The sequence below is a fragment of the Siniperca chuatsi genome, linkage group LG6 (assembly GCF_020085105.1).
Source record: "Siniperca chuatsi isolate FFG_IHB_CAS linkage group LG6, ASM2008510v1, whole genome shotgun sequence".
Classification (NCBI taxonomy): domain Eukaryota; kingdom Metazoa; phylum Chordata; class Actinopteri; order Centrarchiformes; family Sinipercidae; genus Siniperca; species Siniperca chuatsi.
The window spans coordinates 19,767,247-19,789,184 of NC_058047.1; the positions used below are offsets into that span (position 1 = coordinate 19,767,247).

At 40.0% G+C, this 21,938-nt stretch overlaps 2 protein-coding genes and 2 long non-coding RNA genes across 10 annotated transcripts; 2 read left to right on the forward strand and 2 right to left on the reverse strand.

Annotated features, from left to right (window-relative positions):
* Window positions 1-388: 388 nt before the first annotated feature.
* On the reverse strand, window positions 389-14,071 carry edem3 (ER degradation enhancer, mannosidase alpha-like 3). 3 transcript variants are annotated; one of them, XM_044198528.1, is made up of 21 exons: window positions 12,415-14,071; window positions 12,257-12,302; window positions 11,715-11,815; window positions 11,511-11,550; window positions 11,044-11,156; window positions 10,672-10,825; window positions 10,101-10,235; window positions 8,382-8,487; window positions 8,018-8,115; window positions 7,484-7,609; window positions 7,298-7,381; window positions 7,061-7,144; window positions 6,490-6,614; window positions 5,987-6,158; window positions 5,738-5,883; window positions 5,492-5,636; window positions 4,744-4,935; window positions 4,281-4,446; window positions 3,565-3,750; window positions 3,155-3,169; window positions 389-1,707 (listed from the first exon to the last, which is right to left on the reverse strand). In XM_044198528.1, the coding sequence occupies exons 1-21, from the start codon at window positions 12,498-12,500 to the stop codon at window positions 1,328-1,330; spliced, it is 2,700 nt and encodes an 899-aa protein (XP_044054463.1). In that variant the 5' UTR covers window positions 12,501-14,071; the 3' UTR covers window positions 389-1,327. The 3 variants fall into 3 exon arrangements, with proteins under 3 accessions (XP_044054463.1, XP_044054462.1, XP_044054464.1); XM_044198527.1 differs by having other exon boundaries at window positions 3,122-3,169; XM_044198529.1 differs by lacking the exon at window positions 3,155-3,169.
* LOC122877243 lies at window positions 4,342-5,444 on the forward strand. The gene is made up of 2 exons (XR_006378210.1): window positions 4,342-4,475; window positions 4,605-5,444. It is a non-coding gene; the product is annotated as an uncharacterized LOC122877243 (long non-coding RNA).
* A 266-nt stretch (window positions 14,072-14,337) lies between the features above and the next one.
* On the forward strand, window positions 14,338-21,188 carry npl (N-acetylneuraminate pyruvate lyase (dihydrodipicolinate synthase)). Of its 5 annotated transcripts, none has more exons than XM_044198530.1 (12): window positions 14,338-14,473; window positions 14,772-14,857; window positions 15,096-15,169; window positions 17,489-17,576; window positions 17,676-17,733; window positions 18,729-18,804; window positions 19,035-19,127; window positions 19,276-19,421; window positions 19,548-19,594; window positions 19,674-19,758; window positions 19,853-19,892; window positions 20,003-21,188. In XM_044198530.1, exons 2-12 carry the CDS (start codon window positions 14,778-14,780, stop codon window positions 20,146-20,148), a joined length of 933 nt encoding a protein of 310 aa, XP_044054465.1. In that variant the 5' UTR covers window positions 14,338-14,473; window positions 14,772-14,777; the 3' UTR covers window positions 20,149-21,188. The 5 variants fall into 5 exon arrangements, with proteins under 5 accessions (XP_044054465.1, XP_044054468.1, XP_044054466.1 ...); XM_044198531.1 differs by lacking the exon at window positions 14,338-14,473 and adding an exon at window positions 14,557-14,620; XM_044198533.1 differs by lacking the exon at window positions 15,096-15,169.
* LOC122877244 lies at window positions 16,529-17,114 on the reverse strand. The gene is made up of 2 exons (XR_006378211.1): window positions 17,007-17,114; window positions 16,529-16,650 (listed from the first exon to the last, which is right to left on the reverse strand). It is a non-coding gene; the product is annotated as an uncharacterized LOC122877244 (long non-coding RNA).
* Window positions 21,189-21,938: the final 750 nt, after the last annotated feature.

Here is a 21,938-nt window from a genome sequence, read left to right on the forward strand (position 1 = left end):
TGTATATTTATGTGGGTGTCCACCCACTGTTTATAGAAATACATCTGTTGGAAAAGAACAGATTTAAAAATAAAATCTTCACCTTTCACTCAAATGTTCCGCTTTCTTCTGAAAGTCAACATGTCTTTACCATTTCCTCTGAAAATCCAGACATGTGCTGAATATTCTATTAGAGCAGCTTTTATATCATTACAAGGTGAAATACAATTTAAGATTTACTGTCAAATAAGAAAACTCCTCTTAGATCCAACCATGTCTATATCCTAGTGAAGTAAAATCAGCTAAATTCATGAATCCCCTCCCACTTTGCATAATTTTTTATGAACTGCAACATCTAAACCCAAAATTCAGTGTTAAAATAGCATAAACTCAAAGAATCACGGCAGTATTCCCGATATCCCTCTGTTTTTATTTAATTTCATCATGTTAACTCATTGGCTTATTTCTGCTCCTTCCAAATTAGTCAGCAGCTACAGCATGACAGACAGGTCACATAGCGCCCCCCTGTGGTGTGTAATCCATCCCACCATGCTGCTGAGGGTGTGTCTGCTCCACCTGATGTGGTCCAGAGGTTGTTGTTTGTGGGGTGAACCAGAACCTGAGCAAAGCAGCGCTATATTGTTTCAGTCAAAATATCTCGACAAATACATATTTACATTGAGAGATGACTTCATATATCCTCCAGAGAGATAAAGCATGGTGTTGAGTTTGTCTACCATAAAACCATAAAAAGATCCTGCAGCTTATTCAATGTCACTGATCCCCACATGGATTAAGTCCATAAGTCACATCAGTGTGTTCATATGATGGCTCAAGACCATGACAACAGTAAATGTATCATCACAAATAATCATCACATTTAAATAAAATTTATTGGTCGATGGATTTAATTAGAATGTAGTTGTTGGACAAGAGTTGATTTGAGCAAAAGGAGTTAGAAATGCATAGAGAGAACAACAGTGTGAGAAGTGATTTGGAGTGGACATTGAGACGCTGATACATACAGTCTGGTCCATGTCATTCATTAGGGTTTGTTATGACAGATTAACAGAAACCGTATGAGAAAGTGAGGTAAGAACCGTGGTCTCTCATCCATTATCTACCAGGCTAAAAAGGACTCCCTTATGGTCCAGAGATAGACTGTGTGGGCTTGCCTTGGCACGTGATACCATCCACAGAGAGCAAGAGAAGAAATCAAAGACATCTCCCCAGCTTCCTCTGACTTCAACAGATTGAGGCTGGTGACGTGTGAAGATGTGTTCCCTTCAGGTTTCTCCCCATAGTGGGATCAAACCGCAGTCACAGGGCACGACATGGCCCACGACTGTCAGAGCTCATCCTTCTCCATCTGCTGGAACGCCTCCAAGTCTTCCCGCCAATCAGCCAGCAGTTCATCCACTGACTGGCTGCTTGAGTCTGTGTCGCCCTCGGGCTCCTCTCTCTTCTCAGAGTCTCTCTCCTCTTTGGGCTGTGCCAAATCAGGCTCTGCCTCTGTAGGACTAGCTTCCTCTTCCGGTGGTCTGACCTCCTCTGCAGGACTAGTGTCTTCATCTACAGGCCTGACTTCCTCCTGTGATGGAGTCACCTCCTCGGGAGCCAATTCGTCTAGCTCCACCGCACTCATTTGCGATTGGCCAATAGGTTCAAATGAAGTGGGAGTTGTTGCCTCAGTTAAGCAGTCTTCTTCCGCTTCTTGCACGTCCACACCTGAAAAGAAAGCAGGGGCGTGAGACTGAACAGCTTTATACAAAAAGATGTGCAGGACACACACACACACACACACACACACACACACACACACAAACCTCTTTTCCTCCTCCTCAGTCGGTAATCTATACAACATGCCTCCTGGTACCCATTCTCAGACAAAAATAGACCAGTTTTCATCAAGAGGCTGTCAACTATAACAGCATGATGCTGATGGTGAGTCATGTTTCCCACAGGATAAAGCCTTTCTCACATAGCTGCACAACCAAACTGAGAGTCAACTGAGACGAGAAATCTGGCAAAAAGTTATACTGTGAATTTTGCACAGATTTGGTTAGAAAAAAAAAGTGTATTTGATCTGTTATAGTTTCTAAAAATGTAGCCGCTTCTTTAACTGCAGATTGTTAATGTGTTAAGGAACAAGTCTGTGCCTTATAATATATAGTCGAGGGAATGCATTGAGGACTGCTGCAAGGAAGGACAATAGGAAGTGACTAACTTCAAGGCATTATAATTCAAGTACAGATAGGCACAGATTACCTGGTCATTATTGTGTCCTGGTGGCTTTGTGGTTACAGACACTAGCCACAAATCCTTTGATTTGTGGCTAGTGTCTGTTTTGGCAAGCGTCTCGTCTGCTGAAGAATGCAGTAGTCTTAGATGCTCAGATCTCTAACAGCTCCTAGTGTGCTGATCCTGTACCTACAGCCAGGTTACTTATAATGATAATAATCTCTGTTCAGGCTTCTTTGCATTAGTTATGAAATCTTGCCATTTTATAGCCTGTTTGACAGCAAACACAGCGCATATATATATACATAAAAATAAAACTATTGGTTTGTTCCAGTGACAAACAAAGACAAAGAACTGTCATGTGCTAAGTTCTGATGGGGAAAATAACAAATGACAAAACTGTGACTTAAATAAGCTTTTCTATCAAACACAGACATGATCCTGTGGTTAGAGGGCAGAGTGAGAGGAAGGGATGGAGAGATGAAAGCATGACTGTCAGGAGAGAAAACAGAGATAAAGGCATGAGAAAGGATGAAAAGTGTGGATAACTGTTACAGCTGTATGTGTTTCCCTATGCTATGTGTCCCTTCTCCTCTTCTAACCTCTCTAGTTCTGCACAGGTGTGCTACCTCTGATTGCTTAATGAGATGCACCTGGCCTGGGAATGAAGTGCTTAAAAGCTCCTGAGTCAGTACCAGAAGAGAGAGCCTTCTGGTGTGGCGACTGCTGGTCTTGTTGCCACTCAGCCTGGGATTTTGTACGTCTTCATGTTAATAAATCCCATGGATTTGGTTGTCTTAAAAATGGTTGGTTTGGGTCGGTGGTGGAGTGTTGTTTGCCCCTTAGGGCCGCTTAAGGGTGGGGCGTAACAATGACAAAAAAAGAAGAAAAGAATACTTACTGCCCTCAATCAGGCTGCCAGGAAGAGGTTTACCTTTGAATATGGCTGCTGTTCATCAAAGGGAGAGGGTTATGAAGAAAGAGAAACCAAGAAAGAGAGGAGGAAAGGCACTGTTACAGTCCACCACAGGGAATAGAGGGATTTGGCAAATGAGGAAAAGAATGAAAATGCAATATTGATAAAGGCGTAAACCTCCACCATTATGACCACAGCTGGTGGGTGGCTTTTAGAATGAGTCACGATCTGAGACTTAAAATAATGCCTGAATCCCTACACCTCATCTTTATTTTATGAAGCTGAGCACATGAGGCTCGGTCAGTGGAGAGAGATGAATACACTGACGTGATCAATCTTATCAAAAGAGATAAGTGGGGAAAAAGATTAGAGTTCTAACACTTAGGGAGGCATATGATGATGATGATGATGATGGAGTAATGTCACACCTCTGTCTCTGGCTTTGTCGCTCAACAGCACCTCCACCTCCCTGTACTCCTTCAGTGCCTCCAACAGGATGTTGCCCTCCTTATGGAAGAGGAAGAGGAGAGGCAAGGTGATGTCATCTGTGCTGCGGCCGTCCCCTGCCATCTGAAACAGGGGAGCTGTGTCACTGCTGCTGCCCTCGTTGTCGTCTGGAAGGAGAGGAAGGGAGCAAAAGTGAGAGATTATAGTGCTGAAACAATTAGTCGATTAATCGACTGAAAGGAAATTAACTGACTTTGATGACAGATTATGTCCTTAAACAAGGAAAAACGTCACACATTTGCTGGTTTCAGCTTCTCAAATGAAAAAGTTTCCTAATTCATTACCTTTGTTTTTCAGACAAAACAAGCAATTTGAAGACATCACCTAGGGCTCGGGGAAATTGTGACAGGAATGTTTCACTAGTTTCTGACGTTTTGTGGAAAAAAATGTCTAGATAAGACTGTAATACGCTGTTTGTGTACTGTAAAGGAATTCACAACTGTTGAGAGAGGTCCTATGTAGATTCAGATTATCATTATTATTATTAAGCTTACTTGATTCTGCTTTATTATTTAGTCATGTAATGTGCAGGACCCTATTCGACTGGCTGTCTTCAAGATAATCAATTTATCGAGGCCTAATCTAGTCATTGAGTCTAATTATCTTCCATATTGTGTCGTTAGCTGCTTGAACTCACCGATGACTATCCCTCCAATGGCGCCAGCCTTCTGGATATGTCGGGCCTTCTCTGCAAACATACACTGGCCCCTCTGAAGCAGAGCGATGTGACCCTGGACGTACTCAGCATTGGTGATCTCAGTACAGCCACTGTAGGGTTCAGCCACAGTCACAAAGCCTCGTACCTGCACACAGGAGTAAAGAAGCAGGACAGGTGAATTATTGCAAAGAATGAAGGAACGCATTTTAATATTATAGGGGCGTACTGTGCTGCAGTCTAAACCCACATGTTCTCTTTCTGGTGCTGAAACCAAGCACTCATCTTTTCTTCTGTTTGATTTAGGAAACTATTCTAGGAGAGGATGCACTCTTTTAAAAATACTGGGGAAAAGTGAGTGACTCTCTTAGGAAAAACAAACAGGAGGACAGTTAGGTGCCCATTTGAAACCTGGCAGCTTGGCAGAGCTACAAAACCCACTCACCCCTGTGGAACTTTTGGACAGGTCTATGCCAAACTGTGCTGGGCCAGCAGTCAGCACAACCCTGCCAAAGAATGGATGTGAGACGATCTGAATGGCTCTGGGAGGCAGCTGCTCTTTCTGCTGCTGGCTGGACAGCTCCATCATCTCCTGCATGAAACGCACGCCATCCTCTGCTGCTACCGCACTCACCGCCTAGGTGTGGATGTGCCAGAGTGGGAGAGGAGAGGAAAAGAAACAGAGGGTTTTAAAAAGTCGGGATTGAAAGAACACCGTGATTTGTAGAGCTGGGACAAAGAATATATCCTCAAGTTTAGACGAATCTCTTGATGCAATGTACACCAGTTTCACAGTATGATCTCTTGCTTTTTTACATTTAAACAGTAGAGACGCACAAGCTGTTGCAAAGATATTATGCACTTTAATGCACACTTCATCATGCAGTATGCAATGCAATATCATTGTTCCGCTTTTTGACGAATAACTTCACATTTTAAAAGGTAGTGTTTCCTCATTAGTTCTAGAGATAGTTTGTTTTAGAGATGAGTGTCTTGCAGTATTTTGCATACTGCAGGATTGCATGTGCTGAAAAAGTAACAGTGTTGTATCATTAGCTACTCTGTCCTTCCCACCCCTAGTGATTAGAACAAAACAGCTGAGGAGTAGTATACTATTAAGAAATTAAGAATTATTTCAGCCTTGGATTGTGTGTTTTTTTGTTTTTGTTTTTCCTTGCTGCTAAACTGTTTACCTGTGTAGCATGCTGGACCAGCTGCACCCTGCCATCTTTCAGGTGGATGAGACTGACTCCCATCCTCCTCAGCAGCTCCAGATGTTCAGGGTTGTTTGCCATGAAGTCCTGAGCCCTCAGAGGAGGACGGCCCATACCGGGCTCCCTGAGAGGAGGAAGAAGAGCAAGAGGAAGAGATATAGTAATTAGGGAAAATAGATCATAAGCGCAGGCATATAACCTGGTCAAACCTGTATGTATACACACCGGTAAGCAGCAGGCCGAGGGCAGCTCTTGTCCACAGCACTACGGATTGGTTCTCTCAGGTTACGAGGGAAGGCGGGGTCAGGAAACAGGAGGCGAGTGTTAGGGCAGGTCCAGTCAAAGTTAGAGTCGTCTAGCTCCTCCTCTGACTTAAATATCATGAGTATATTATAGATTTTGTTAGGAACTTGAATGTGTAAATGCTTTCATCCATTTGACAGATTTTAATTATTATGGCATCATGCTGATTACCGTTCTGTTTGAGGGAATAGATGAAGAGTGAGGGGCTGTAGAGAGGGACAGGGGCAGCAGGTGTGCCTCGGTTGTGAAGACGTAGTCCTCCACGTCAAACGGTAAGTCCTCCGCATCAGCAAACAGCAGGAAGAGGTATTTGAACATCTCAGCGAGGAAGAACGAGTCCATTCTAATAGGAAAGGAGAGGTGTAAGATATGGGGCACAGGGCTAACAAACTGGATACTTACTTAAACTACTGGTTTATTTTTCAAATAATCACTAAGGTCATTGCAAAGTAGATCAATAGAATCAATATATATTTTACTCTTATATATCAATATTAGCCTCATGAATTCAGTGTTGGTCTGGCTCAGTTACAATGCCAATCCAAAGATTGTCCATCTATGTTGTTTTATAGCTAGTGATACCATCATGTCATGGTATGTTAATCTGATGGTACGGTTTAGTAGTTCATCATCATACAAATCATTGTACAAATACTGAGTCTTTATATTCTCACCTGTCCTCGTGGCTCCCAGTGCGTACGTCCTTCATTGCAGCGAAGCCGCAGGGGACACGAGCAAAGCGGTTGAGGTTGTCCAGGATGGTGCGACCTGCCTCCAGGTAATAAGGGTCTCCTGTGGCCTGGGAGGATGAGAGGACAGTAGTGGGATCATAACAGAGGACAGAACATCAACCATGAAGAAGGCTCCAGTTAAATCCAGTCAGACACAAAGATGTAACTTCCATTCCTAAGATAAATGATCTCAGTGTTTTATCACAGTATGTTCCTTCATACATTTTTACAAGACACCAGAGTGCAGGAGGCAAAGTATTATTATATGATAACTATAAACACTAACTAGTGGTCTGCATGCTGGAGGCTGCTTAATAACTGCAGAAATGGAGATAGTGTTTCTGATTGTAAATGAGTCCTGGTGTACCTTGAGATTTTGGTCAAATGTCAGAAACTTGAGATCAAGGTTAACAACATTTAACAAAACCTAGCAAATGAAAATAGACATTTACCTCAGTACTGTGGCAGTGAAAAGAGAACGTCTGCATTATGTCAAGCTTCCTTGATAAATTACCTTGTAAAGGAAATAGGTGCTCTCTGCAAACTCAGGCCTCAGGGGATGTTGTGCCCAGTGTACCCTGAAATCAGTAGTGAAAGCCTGAGGATAGACGGAGAAGGACGAAGGGGTCAGCACACCATCCCAAGCGTTGCAATTAGAACAGACAGACAAAGCTAAATTCAGGAGTCTCGTGAAATGCAAGCAGTTAAAGGCTAAGATGTGGTATGTCGGATACACACAGAGAGAGATTACCTCTGGGAGGAAGTTGTGTTTCTTTGTAACTTGATACAACATCTCATGAGTCTCGATGGCAGGACGGATATCTCCCTTCAACACCTGAGACATGTACAGTATGAACAGCATGTACAACGTTAGTGAAATGGCACAAGCCAAAATATAGGATGAGTAAATGCTTCAATTCACATGATTCTATCTAACCTGCAGTCCAGGGAAGAAGGCCAGCAGAGAGTCCATCCAGGTGCGAGCGGGAAGCAGAGGTTTGTGGATGTGGACATCCAGCAGCAGCGGAGGCTGGCTAATGTATTTCATTATAGATGCATAGTGCTAAATGGGACATACAAAGTGGAAGGATTGAGGATATAATAACAGTCTTATGGTGCTTGGTGAAATAAACAGAACAGATAGACAGAAAATTTGAGGCACATGGTGTTTGGTGATATACACAAATACACCATGTGAGCCTGAGGACTTAAAACAGGTTGAGGAAAAAGGTATTTATCTGGGTAAGTTGTTTTTTAAAAAAAGCATTATTTTAAAGCTAACCTCTGTGCTGAAGAACTAAACAGAATCCTGAAATGCACAAATGTAAAAGTATAACGCTGCTTTATGTTGGAGATGCCACTGTGAGCAAATGCTATTATGAAGACAGAGAGGCATCAAATTACTCTGTACAAGTAAGCAAGTAAGTGTGTGTGTGTGTGTGTGTGTGTGTGTGTGTGTGTGTGTCCTCACAATATTGAACCGCTGCAGAAACAGGTCATCACCCAAGAGGATGTAGGCCTTTAGCAGGTATTCATAGTATGAGTCAATTCCCGCTCCTACTCCACTGTCTGGAGACACACAATCATGCATCCCTTTATCAGACAAGAGAAAATCAGGTGACAAACAAATGTTCTAGTTTTTACCCATCCACCCACTGTTCAACCAAATCCTCTCTCATTCAGGCAGAAAGATTGTACCCCTATACTTAATTTTCACTTCCCATGTCCTTTTCTCCTCATGAGTCCATATCTGCCTCAGCCTCCTCCCCTCTTCATCCACCCTCTTCATCTTTCACTCCCTCCTCCATCCTGGTCTTCTCTCCTCCCTCTCTTACCCCTACGGACCCACTCTCCAGAGTGGATGTTGATGGTGGTCCCCACCAGATTGCTGTTTCTCTGTCTCTTCTCCCACAGAAAGTCCAGGGCTCTCCGGGCATGGGCCTGTGGTTTGTGAGGAAGGGTGCATTATTGATTAAGTTAAAAAAAAAAAAAATCAATCTGCAGTAGTTGTCCACTGTTAGAAAGATTACAGTGATTGACTCTCTGCTTGATCAGCAGTCTACTGCTGCCAGGAAGTGAACCGGTCCCAGGCTCTAATATCGTAGCACAGGGAAAAATATCTAACTTTTTCACATATACTTGAATACGCTGAAATATTTCACTACACCACTGCAGCTACAGCTGCCCTACCCCTCGTTTTATCCATTTAAATAAATCTTATAAAGAAGACAAAATTCTGAATTTTTTTACACAAGAGGCAGGTTAATCAACAAGCAAATAAAGATAATTTTGGTTTCCCATTCACAAATGTCTATGTCTTGCATATTCTAACCTTCATCTATATTCCATGAGTAGGCCTTTATCATGTAAGGCATTTGACATGTCTCAGTAGGAAAAGCACGGGTGTAAATAATAGAATTAGTGATGGTTGAATTAATTTAGCTGCTTCAGTTTCAAGGTCCTGCTGTTGTTCATGCTGGCTCACTGTCACACTATCATGGCTTATATTACTGGGACACTTGAATAGAATGGAGCCAAAGTAAGAAGGCAACATATTTTAACACCCTGGTGTTAGAGTGTACGCACAAAGACATACACAAAGATGTATACAAAGAAATAATGACAAGCAGCAATTTTCAAGTCTGCATACACTTGTTTTCACGATTAAAAAGAAGGCATTAGCATGATATTGTTTTTTATGAAGGGGGATGAATGAGCCCCAGTATCCCCAATTACACTACATTTGTGCAGTCCTCACCAGGAGTAATGTCAAGTAGAGAGACAACTAAGATGACTGGTACAAACTACATTAAAAAAAACTTTATTATGGGTCTGGGTCCACAGTACTTGAATGTTGTTATGATCAGGTTTTCCCTGTCATCAAAAACATCATCATTTATATATGAACAGTGTAAAAAGATGAAGAGTAAAACAAGGTGGAAAGAATCAGATCTCACTGAGTACATGAGATACATGACAGACTGTATTTCACATCAAAAAAGATAAAATGCTACAGTGTAACCCGGATTACAGATAAACAAAGAAAGATGAGCCGCTTGTAGGGTGTGTCTGTTCAAATAGCTGATGGCTATCTTACTATTTATCAGCTCTTTGATAGATGATAGGTAAATATCAAAGTATCAGCACAGGAAACATCCCAGTAGAGCCACAAGCACATAATACAAGTTTAGTTTTGTGTATTAGAACAGTTTTGGTGATAAATAATTAGCTGAGGTTAAAAACTTTTAGTCAAAAGATGAAATTATTCCTAATAACCATTTTGCTGTTTAAGATGTGCTGGATGACTAAAATATATTGCTTCCTCATCTATAAAACAGCAGCATAAATCTGTTGACTTTGTTGACTAATAACACCATGACTGTTGATATTTCAAATGGTTTTCTCCAACAGTGTGTTGGTAGTGGTAATATTTGCAGTATTCAAGTCAGAAATGAAAATCTTTGACATTTGCTTTTTTTTTTTTAAAAAAAAGGTCCACTGAATTACAACATGTAGGCATAGGAAGATCTTATTATCTGATGAACATTTGATACCTCAAACACAGGATCCCCAGTGAAGCGACTTAAGGCAGCAAACTCCAGGATGATGGTCCCGGCACACGCAGTACAGGTGTCCGTTTCTGTGCCTGTTCTCGTCTCAGGACCCCTGACACCATATTTCAGGTTCACCTGTCAAGCAGAAAGAAAAAACATTACACAATCTGTTTTTAGAGTCACATTTGGTTTTCAAGAGATTGGGCATGAAAACTAGTCAGACATGAAAATGTCTGCTTTCAAAAGCTGTCACAGCTGCGAGCAGAGCAGTGAAGCAGAAAATTAAAATATGTAATGATCTGAGAGGATGCAAATCTGTCATTTTGCAACCCTGGAAGTATGTGAATAAACTCAAATAATTGCTTCTTCTTTTTTGTTTCTTTTGTAGTACATATATCATCAAATATGTTTAATACAGACATTGAATAATATGGGACTACTAATGACAAGGCACAACAAGTATATATAAAATTTAATATCCCCACCTTAAACAAACTACAATGCATGTAGCTTTGTTTCTGGTATTAAGGTGCTGAATTCAGGTATTTCTGGCTGTGTGCGTTTGTCTCACCCTGGGATAAGGCAAGCCACTGCTGGTGTTGAAGGCTGGCAGCAGTCGGAGACCTAGGTCTTTGGCCATATGCAGGAGCTCATCCTGGTACCACTGCATGTGTTGACCTCCCTCCTTCAGCATCACAGCCATGGAGTGCCCTCCTAACAGACCTCTGAACACACACACACACACACACCAATCAACCACATCTTAAGAATTAAGTACAGCAGAATCCAGTGATTTCTTATCACTAAAGTCTTTTTGGACAGCTATTCTGTTTGCTGCCTGTCAGAAAGTACACTAAGTGTAAAATGTGGTACACTACACGAACAGTTTATTTCTTAACCGCCTTAATCATTAATGTGTGTTGATAGTCTAGTCCAATCTCACCCAAGGACGCGAATGTTGGTTTCAAAGACCGACACCACAATGTCGTTGTCCAGCCTCACATCTGTAAGCACTCTCCTCACTGCAGCCTCAAACTCTGTCGTCTTGTTCAAAAGCTGGCAATGAGAAATAATACATGAAAATCTGATTATAGACCACAGTTTAAAAGTGGACTGAAACACTCAGGATTTTCTGCAGACGATTGACCCCAGAAATATTTAATTAAAGGCTTTGTTAATTTTTATTTAGTAACACTGACATTTCTCTCTGAATTCTGCTAAAGACTCACAAAGCAAAAGAAAAAATCATGGGATCATTTTCTTGTACAGTGCGCAAAATATATTACACCAATTTCATCAATATCTCCATGGTGTTCTGTCCTATTAATTTAAATGTAGCCTCAAAATAATAACCCAAAGCATTACTGTAAGACAACCAAACATGAAAAATACAAAAAGACCAATACTCACCACCAGAGTATCCAGAGTGTCTATGAGGGTCAGAGAAAACCTATCAGAGAAAGACAAAAACTGTTTACTGCCCTTTAAGATTACTGTGTGAAAAATAATTCAACATAATGATGTGAACTCAGCATCGACCATGTGTGGTAATGTGTGTGGACAATATGTGTGTGGACCCACGTCTTCATTGCTCCAAGACAGTACGCTACTCACTTTCCCAGAGCGTCGTCTATGTCACCTCGACTTGGTTCAAGCCCACGTACTCTTCCTCTGCATGTTAGTGGCATCAGCTCATCTGCTGGGTATGCATGGTCCTGAGAAACACACACAAACACTTTTAAAACGATGCTTTTTTTTTCCTTAGGATGCCAGCTCAGTCTGACCTCAGTCATTTTAAAATGTACATTATATTTTGTGTTATCCAACATGAAAGAAGTTGCAAAAAGCCAGTTGGAACTGATATAAAAAACATGCACCCAAATATCAAAAAAGTGTAATTATGGTTCCATAATGAACCATTACAAATAAATATATCACATCTTATTTTACAACAGATATGCTCTACTCTATACTAGTATGGGCCAGTATGAGCAGGGATGACAAAAAGGTAAAAATGTTGCTGGTCACCTGATAAGATGCTAAATTGTCCTGAATCAAATCCAAATATCTAGGCTGCAGCAAAGAGACTTATTAAAATTCCTTTAACTAGAAAGTCATATTTCTGTGAAGGAATCCAGTGAAAACAGATAACTTACCATATAATTCTGATATGCATGGTCAAACATCTCAACCACTTGGTTCCTTTGGTGAGGGGAAAACACAGACACAAATCAGCATGCGTAACATCTATTCAGGGGAGAAAATGTTTTCCCATATTACACTCTGAGGGTGCCGTGTGTTTTTCTCAACTCACCTCAACCTGTGCTTCTCCTCCCGTGACATGGCCTGTCCGTGGCTAGATAATGCTCCAAGCAGCATCAAGAACAGTACAACTGGCATTGTGGTAGCTGGGCAAAATCGTAGCAATGTACGTACAACTACAGTTTGGCTCTCAGACAGTCACTGAGTAAATATGTAGTCATCACTGTCCTAACCAAACAGCTCAAACTAACAAAAACACCTACGAATCATAAACCTAAACCATCCCAGTAACGTTATACCTCTGAGATCATGTTAAAAGCACTTTTTGGCTTTGACTATGATGTACCACCTAATCATCATGAAATCATCCTAGTTTGTTGCTCAATCTTAGCGACTTACATTCTGTAAGTGTGTTTCTCAGCAAACACCAAAAACAGCCAAAACTGCAATCAAATAGTTTGTAGGAATGTTGCTATTTCAAGTAACCAGGTCTCTAGGTGTAACTGATAGAGATTTGGCAGGCATTAGTTGAAGTGCAAAGTTGCTCCAAGTCCTGTGAGCAGGTTAGTGTATCACACCTGTTTACTTTTCCAAGCTGTCACCCGGACCGACTGTACACACATGAGACACGTCGACATGCAAAAGACTAACGTTACAGGTAACTCTGTCCTAAACCTGTTAAGTCAAATGACTCCTGCGATCTACGTATGAAAATTACAATAATGTTATTTTCTAGATGTAGTCTTCACGCAACAACGATCATAGAAATGTCCGGCCTTTTCACTTATCAAGACACATTGGCATATTTAAGACTCATTGTAAACAAAAGCAAGCAACGCCGGGTTAACAGTCCTTGTCTTATTTGTGTGTTTATAACCCCATTGCTCAAATCGTTTACTTACTCCACAGCATCTACAGTCAATTCAACCAGAAGTCAAACAGCCCTTGGAAGCTCCTGTTCATACCAGCTGTCAACTGTAAACCTTTTTAGATATAAGTTAATTATTCCCTCCTCTTGAGTTCTCTTTCGTCAGCTAACAGTTGACAAGCTGCCAAACACTTGTCAGGGTTTAATTAGCCAGTTAGCCAGCTGTGCTAACTAGCCGAGCTGGTGACTACGGACAGACCGAGAATACATGACAAATCGACTAAACACGCGTCCATTGTTGAGCAGCGGACCTGAGTGGGCTATCTTTTCTGTCCTTCGGGTTATAAAGTGGATAATTTCGCCGTATACTGTTGTTTTGCCAGGCTAGCCGGCCTTCAAAACCGACTGATGCCGTTGCGATGTAAACGTCAACAACATCCGCTTCCTGGCACAGGGAGATATTTTGCCCTGAGTTAAGCTTCTCAGGCAGCATTTTCTCGCAGGCTGACAAACAAATCTTTCCTCCTTCGCTGGAATTTGCAGACGTACGTCTAGACGTGGCCGTAAACCTACTACGAAGCATATATAACCTAAATCTAAGCATAACCAGTTGTTTCATTTAAAGGTGTTGCTCAAGTAAGTGGAGGAGTTGCCTGAAAGTCCAAGTTAGGGAAACAAAAAGTCAAAATAATTTCATGCCGACTATTCTCACTTGTGTTGCCTTTCCGTGCCGATCATAAAAGCTCGGAAAATTGTCCCTCAAAGCTTCTCGTGCTTACATTTTAAGTAATAACGAAATGTAATCTTTCATATTAATAACTCCAAGTGTATATTCTTTTTTTAAAACTAACTTAAAAATAATAAAACAATGCTGAAGCCATGAGAATTATTTACGTGGAGTCCCGCTATTCTTAAATGCAGCGCTTTTACTATTAGTAGTTTGTTTGACATAGCTTATATGCCACAGTCTACGTGTTTAAAGGTGAGCTGATATAGATATTTAGATATTTCCTAATTCATAATTAGCGGAGGTCTATGTTTATCATGGTTTATTTTTGTGTTTTGCATGCATTAACTACATTTCCCATGAAGCTTTGCGGTGTCATTTGATGCCTAGATGGCTTCACATGACAGGTATACGAACAAATCTCTGACCAGTGTCCTAGAAAACTAGTTAAAACCAGTAATCTACTTCCCCAAGCATAGATGTCCACAACGCACAGAAGGAAAAGCGCTCTTACAGGTAGACTGGGTCTGACATTTGGATTAATTTAATAGTTTTCGACGATATAGTTTAATTTCCACTTCATAAATAGATCGCTCTAACCTCAATGCATGTCTTAATTGTTTACATACCGTGTATCCTATAGATGCGTGATGCAATATTTATGTAAGTTTGACTTTCAACAGCAAGATAGCGTGAAAAAGTTATCACTGGGCTACCAGCTTTTTCTTCTGTCTTTTGTACTGCGATGTTTCTGTTTCCCTTTGTTTCTTTCTAACGTTACCTAACATGTCTAACATGTCTGTTTGCATGTCAGGTAGTTATGTCAGTCATGGCTCCTGCTGCTAATAAAAAGCTGACAGGACTGGTTGCAGCCACCTTTACTCCATTCACCACACAAGGGTAAGTAGCGTTTAGCAACCACCTCTGTTTTTCCAGCACTGAGTGATGTGTTTGGGGTTTGAGTGTGAACATTATGTTCCCCTGTAAAAAGTTAAAAGTGAGGAATGAGTGTGGACATATCTGGAAAACTGTGGCCATCATACACTCCTGTAGATCTGGAGTACTAGGGCCAATAGCATGTTTGGTATTCTTTTTGCCAAATGTGTAGGCCTATATTTTTCACATTTTCCCAAAACAGTGAAGTCAACCTATCAGAGATTGGACCTTATATTGACTACTTGACAGAGAAGCAAGGTGTAAATAGCATATTTGGTAAGTTTACAAGGTGATTCTTCCTTTGATATTTGTCATTGTCTGTGTTCCCATCTGAATCAACCATCATATTGCATGATTTACCTTGTTGGTTTGTAAACACAGTTAATGTGTTGATCTTCACATTAACTCTCCTTACTGGTGAAGTTACCATGAAATGTAGTCAGGTAGGGTTGGTAACACGCAGGAATACCAAACCTTAGTCAGTTAGATTATAATATGGATTATAATTGAAAATACCAATTATTTAAATATTAATTCTAATTACCTTTTAAAACTAGGAATGCACAGATTGTGAAATTCTGGGCCGATGTTTAAAAGAACGATTTGGCCGATACCAATGTTTTTTTGTTGTTGTTGTTTATTTTGTTTTGTTGTTATTTATAACTCCTTTTGTGCCAGGGCAACAAAGACCTCTTCATTATAAAAAAATAACTGAACTGTTTTAAAGTCATTCAGCCCTTCATTACACTGACTCTGAATGAGCATAAATTCAATCTGCCTTTAATATAACCTTCTTTCACATGGAAAAGATTAAAAAAACATTTTTTAAATAACTTCTGCAAAAGCCTTTTTAGCCTGCTATACAACAAATACTAATAACCAACACAAAATTTAGCCAGCGCAAAATTGATGCGACACAGCAGGTAAATATCGGCCACTGCCATCGGTGAATGTCATTTGCCGATAGCAGTCAACAAGGCGAATATCGGTCAATACCGATGTTGGCCGATATATCTGTGCATCCCTATTTAAAACACATAATCTATATTAAAGGTCCAGTATGTAGGATTTAGTGGCATCTAGTGGTGAAATTGCAGTTCGCAACAATTTGAATATCACTCGCCTCACCCTCCCCTTCCAAGTGTGTAGGACAAACTACGGTGGCCGTGAAACTTGTAAAAAACGCAAACGGCCCTATCAAGAGCCAGTGTTTGGTTTGTTCATTCTGAGCTACTGTAGAAACATGGTGGTGCAACATGGCGGCCTCTGTGCCTTTTATCTGTAGATGAAAATTACTCATTCTAAGGTAATGAAAACACAACGATTCTTATTTTTCAGGTGATTATACACTAATGAAAGCATACTTATGAATGTTATATTCCATTTCTGCCAATAATGCCACCTAAATGTTACACACTGGACCTTTTTATAATCTTTATAAACCTTTAATCTGTTAATACCCAACTCTGTAGAGCTGTTAATGAAGAATATTGCATCAGAGTGTATCAGCTTTAGTGTCGTTTCTTCAGAAGAACATGCTTTTGCAATTTTAAATTTTTAGTGCAATTGTTGCTACATTAATAGAAAAGTCTACCTTCAATTCCACCACTTATTATTATTATTAATATGTTTTAATAAATTATATAATTTAAAAAATAATAATCTCAATTACATTATAGCCCCATAATCCCAATTAAAGGTGCCTTGTGAAGTTATGTTTTCATGTTACTCACCAAAACACGATGTATCCTTGATGCCTGACAAACATAGTGAATGCATTACCTTCCTTTTTAAAAAAAGACAAAATGAAATATACTATTACTAAAGTATACTATTCCTGTTCGTATAAAACAGTTAAGTATGTTGTGTAAGAGCCACACAATACAAACAAACCCAGGACCCACTCGTACAAACACTGCTCCATAGCGCTACTAGTGGTCAAAAAAAGCCACAAGGTACATTTAAATTTAATCTGTTAATTCCAAATTCAGTTTAGCTGTTAATGAAAAATATTACTTCATACTGTACCAGTTTTGCTTCATATAATTTTCCTGGAAAAGGAAAAAACTTGACATATGACACCCTGACCTTTACACTTTTGATTTTTACTCACAGTTAACGTGTTGCTCTTCAGTTAACGCAGTTTTATCTGACCTTTTGTGGCGCAATAGGAATATATTGTTTTGTCTCAAGCTTTGGTTGATATCAGTCTGTTCCACATTAACAACTGTCCTTGGAACAGAAACATGGAGAAGTTAGATAAGGTAAAGATATGATGTCTGCCCTTTCCTCTACATTGATCAAGGCTAGTCAGCATTTCCTGTCCTCCTTCCTGTTTCCTCAAACCATATGAATCATCATAGTTTGTGCTAAGCTTCTCTCTTTGTTAATACTCCATTTGAATATCTGTTTCTGTGAGCTATCTGTGTTTTTAGCAGATTTTGAATGACATACTTTACTGTAATGCATCCTTGTGTTGATTCAGTAGAGCTAGATTCAGGTCAGCTTGTTCTCTTTACTTAAATTTCCTTTAAGATATGCTTTTGTGATGTGGAAAGTCCTGTGTAAATAAGACAACACTTTGCTTGCTTACAGTGAATGGCACCACCGGAGAGAGCATGTCTCTCAGTGTTGCAGAGAGGAAGATCCTGGCAGAGGAGTGGTGTCAGAAAGCCAAGGGCAAGTAAGTCATCACACAACATTCTTGTCTGGTCATTTGTCCATATGGTGAGTCTAAAAGTAGTAATGAAAACGTTTGTGACGTGTGTGCGTGTCTCTTCAGAATGGATCAGGTGCTTGTGCATGTCGGCTGCATGAGTCTTAAAGATTCTCAAGAGCTGGTGAGTTGCTGACTTTATTGTTTTTATTGTTTCAACACATGCTTCACAAGAGGACCACAAAGTGTGTTTCATAATGAAATATTGGCAGTTATAAACAAGGTGTACTGCAGTGAATCTGGCTTATTTTCAGGAAATGTTTCATGAAGCAGGTTTAAATAAGTCTATCCTAAGTTACCTCCAGACTAGCCCAGTTCCAGTCAGACTAGTTGCAACATGCTACCAAAAGTTCTCTTTCTCTCTCTTAAGTCTTCTGCTTAATCTTTTGCTTAATAATAATATTTTCTTCCAACCTTTTATGAAACAACTCTCTGGAACTTATCCAAATTTCACAGTGAAAAGGGAGTGATTATGTATCATCACATGATAAGCAAATTAAGTTTAAAAGTTCTGTTAATATTCATCACATTTAATGCAACTTTATTAGAAGAGCATGTTAACTTCTACTTTTATTTGTTTTTATGGTGGATGCAATTTCACTCCGCCTCCCTCATCTACTTAGTTCAGTCTGTGATTTCCCACATTTTTCAGGGCTTTCAACGTGTAATTTCTTTTAGTATTTGCAAGTGGAGACAGTGAAAGTGATAGAATAATCAAGACAACACAGCAAGTTATACACCCCTTAATATAAATCTAGGAAGTTACTGGTTCCAGCCAAGAAATAGTCTGGCACATAACCTCCTGTCAAACGTCTTAATTGGCGTGTTCACATTTTTGTACAGATGAAGCAAACGAGATATAACATGTTAATTAGTGAGCTTTAGAGGTGCTGGTAGGCAGACTTTGTTACCTTTCAAAAGAACCAGGCTAGCTGTTGTTTCAAGTTTTTATGCTAAGTTAAGCTAACCGACTGCTGGCTGTCGCTTCATATTTAATGGACAAATAAGAAAGTGGTATCAATCTTCTCGTCTAACTTTCAGCCAGAAAACCTATAAGCAGTAGCTACAAATTGCCTTAGTTTTCATGGTTCTTCGTCACAATGTTCATCTTCCCTCCAGGCTCGCCACGCAGCACAGATCGGGGCTGATGGGATAGCAGTCATTGCCCCCTCCTTCTTCAAGCCCAGCACTGCAGGCATGTGATGGTTTGAGTGGGGAAAGCATTAATTTACACATTTCATTATTTCATATTATTTATTATTTCATTCATGCACACTGAAAATGTGTTCTGCCTCGCATCCACTTACTTAAACTTAAATTTCATTCACTGACAATACTGCACTTGTCAAACTTAGTTGGAAAGTAAAACCAAAACAAAATATTGTTTACATTTTCCACATTTCTTTCCCTCTTATCCTGCTTCAGATGCGTTGAGGACATTCCTCCAGGAAGTGGCTTCAGTTGCTCCAACTCTGCCCTTTTATTACTATCACATTCCAGCTGTCACCGGTGTTCATGGTTAGTGCCACTAATGACTGATTTTGCATTTTGCAGTCGCATGCCATTTAGAAATAGAGAGACTCTGCATCCCTAACCATGGTAACAGCATGTTGAATGTCAGATCATCTTTACTGATACTGAATGTGAGATTTCTTCTTTTCTTCAGTGCTGGTGAGAGATGTGTTGGAAGATATTGAGAAGCTCATTCCTTCCTTTAGAGGTGTGAAGTTCACTGGGAGTGACCTGATGGACTTCGGTCAGTGTGTCAGCTACAGTCAGTCTCACTGGTCAGTCCTCTACGGCGTGGATGAGGTCAGCTTTTTCTCCTTCTCAATCTGCTTTGGTCCATCTGTCTTGTGCTTTTATTGCAAGTTGATGTTTTGTGACTCTGACCTCCACCATAGAGCCTAACGCAAACTTTCTTTCATTTTGCTGTAGCAACTGCTTGCAGCTCTGGCTATGGGAGCCCATGGAGCAGTTGGCAGGTCAGTGTGTGATCCTGCATAATGCTTTGTCTCCTTTCATTCTCTCTGCTAAACAGTTTTGTAAATTCTCTGCCCGCAGCACATATAACTATGTAGGATGTCGTGTCAGCGAGCTAATTTCAGCATTTGAGAAAGGCGACCTTGTCCAAGCCAGGACAATACAGGTACTGTCCATCCCCCTGTTGTTCTTCCAAACTTGTCTTTGAAATTTTGCATCAATTTTGGCTACTGACATCTTTGTCTAATTTCCATGAGCAGTTCAAGATGCAAGAGCTTCTCGGTTATGCCAAGAAAATTGGTGAGTGACAGCTGTGGCATGATGTTTTTCTACCAAATTATATACAAGATAAATATATACTCTTGTACTATAGCAGTCTGCCTCTGAAACTGCTTCATTGTTATTGACAGGCTTTGATCTGGGAGTGAACAAGCAGCTGATGATTGAGGTGTCAGGTTTGTGTCTGGGGCCCCCTCGACTGCCCGTGATGCCATGTCCTCATGCTCACGCTCTGTCCATTGTACAGAAATATCACAGCATATTTCCTGAAGACTGACATGTTCACACTGGATTGTTGAACCCTGATGATCTCTCAATAATCCGATATTTAGTGGTCACTTAATTCCTGTTATTAATGCTTCACGTGCCCAGTGACTATGATGGGTCCAGTTACTGCATCATGTTATACTACTAAACATCAATTCGGAATCAGACATTTACACTTTGCCTTGAACCTTACCGTTAAATAGAACAGGAATAAACCGCATTTAAATTTTTCCAACAAAATGTTTACTTTGTATTTACGTGGCCAATAGTTCCAGGTGCACAGTCAGAAACAATTTAAGGTTAGGTATACCTGCAAAATCAATCCTAAATAATCTTTGAAGTAAACAGGAATTTTACATTTTTTCCTTTTGAATGTGCTGGAACTTAATAGTACATTATACTGTGGAGATTAAAAAACATCCAAGTAGCATAGGGCATCACAAGCATATGTTCTCTTGTTTGAATGTATGCTACTAGAATATTTTCTATGGGCATTATCAGTTGACATATTTTTCATGTGTCAGTCCTTCCCTTTGCTGGAGAAAAATCTGATATATTGACAAATATTTTAATCACGTTTATCATTTCATAAAATATGAAAATAACTAACTTCCATTGCCTAGGGGAATGTGACACTTTTTTACTACATTTAGAGAATTGGGGACTGTCACAAATCAGCAGTATTATCTTATTATCCTGTACTGTGTAAGACCAGGGCTGAATCTCATTTTAGGAACTTGAGCACTTCTAAGCCTTGTTTTGTAAGTCATGTGGCATGACATTCATAGAAACAAAAAATGATCACAGTGAAAAGCATCATAGCTTCATTACTTAATTCATATGAACGTGTCTGACACTCCAAAAAAAGAGATTCAGCCCTTGTTTTGAGTTAGAATGCATACGTTGTTATTAAATGTATACTTTCTATAATGGCATATAAAGGGAAATATATAGTATTGTGTAATGATGAATCCATGTTTTGTAATATTGTAACACAGTCACTAATGTCGTACTAATAAATGTGCTGATCCATTTGTTGGGTCACACTGATTCATGTCTCTTTTGTATGTTCCTGTTCCTGAAACATTTGGAAATTACAAGGCCAGATAATCCTGGAGACCTGCACAAACATGCAGGTGTGTGTGCGTGCTACATAGTGAGTACTGGAACACGTTTTGTACCTACAGAGTGAGGACATTTTTGGAAAGTGAGGACATTTTGGCCGGTCCTCACAACTTCAAAGGGCTGTTTGAAGGTTAAGACTTGGTTTTAGGAGTTATATTAGGATTAGGGGTTAGGCATTTATTTGTTAGAGTAAGGGGCTAGAGAATGCATTATGTCAATGACGGTCCTCACAAGGATAGAAGTACAAAGATGTGTGTGTCTGACTCTTATCCTGCTCTCTAGCTCTGTATTCACTAACATTTCCTTAAAACACATAATAGTTTGCTATTCCTTTTGGCCTGAGGTTACACAGACTACAATTTCCTATACTTTGTTTTGTATTAGCTGATAATAAAATTTAATATCTGTTATTGTTTTTTTTTTGCAGGTTACATTTGCTGGTTGCTATAGAAATCCTCTGCGAGCAAGTAATAGCCTGTTTGCGCTTGTCGGACTACACGAGTTTGCAGATTGCCATCAAATTATTGACAAACATCCTCAGTGGATGGATTCCACCATCTAGTCAATACATTTAAACCTGGATTAAATTGTGGCTTCTCTTAAAATTCTGTTGCATCCAAAATTAGCTCCGAATTGTATACTAAATTAAAAACCCTTTCGATGTTAGATAAGTCC

Bases quoted from the DNA above. Each gene is read 5' to 3' on its own strand.
- edem3 (XM_044198527.1), bottom strand. From the start codon at position 12,500: ATGCCAGTTGTACTGTTCTTGATGCTGCTTGGAGCATTATCTAGCCAC. The intron at 11,551-11,714 runs GTGAGTAGCGTA...TTTCTCTGATAG, and splicing joins ATAGACGACGCTCTGGGAAA to GTTTTCTCTGACCCTCATAG. The intron at 7,145-7,297 runs GTAATCTCTCTC...GTCTATCCTCAG, and splicing joins AACACAACTTCCTCCCAGAG to GCTTTCACTACTGATTTCAG.
- npl (XM_044198530.1), top strand. From the start codon at position 14,778: ATGTCAGTCATGGCTCCTGCTGCTAATAAAAAGCTGACAGGACTGGTT. The intron at 14,858-15,095 runs GTAAGTAGCGTT...TTCCCAAAACAG, and splicing joins ACTCCATTCACCACACAAGG to TGAAGTCAACCTATCAGAGA. The intron at 18,805-19,034 runs GCATGTGATGGT...ATCCTGCTTCAG, and splicing joins CTTCAAGCCCAGCACTGCAG to ATGCGTTGAGGACATTCCTC.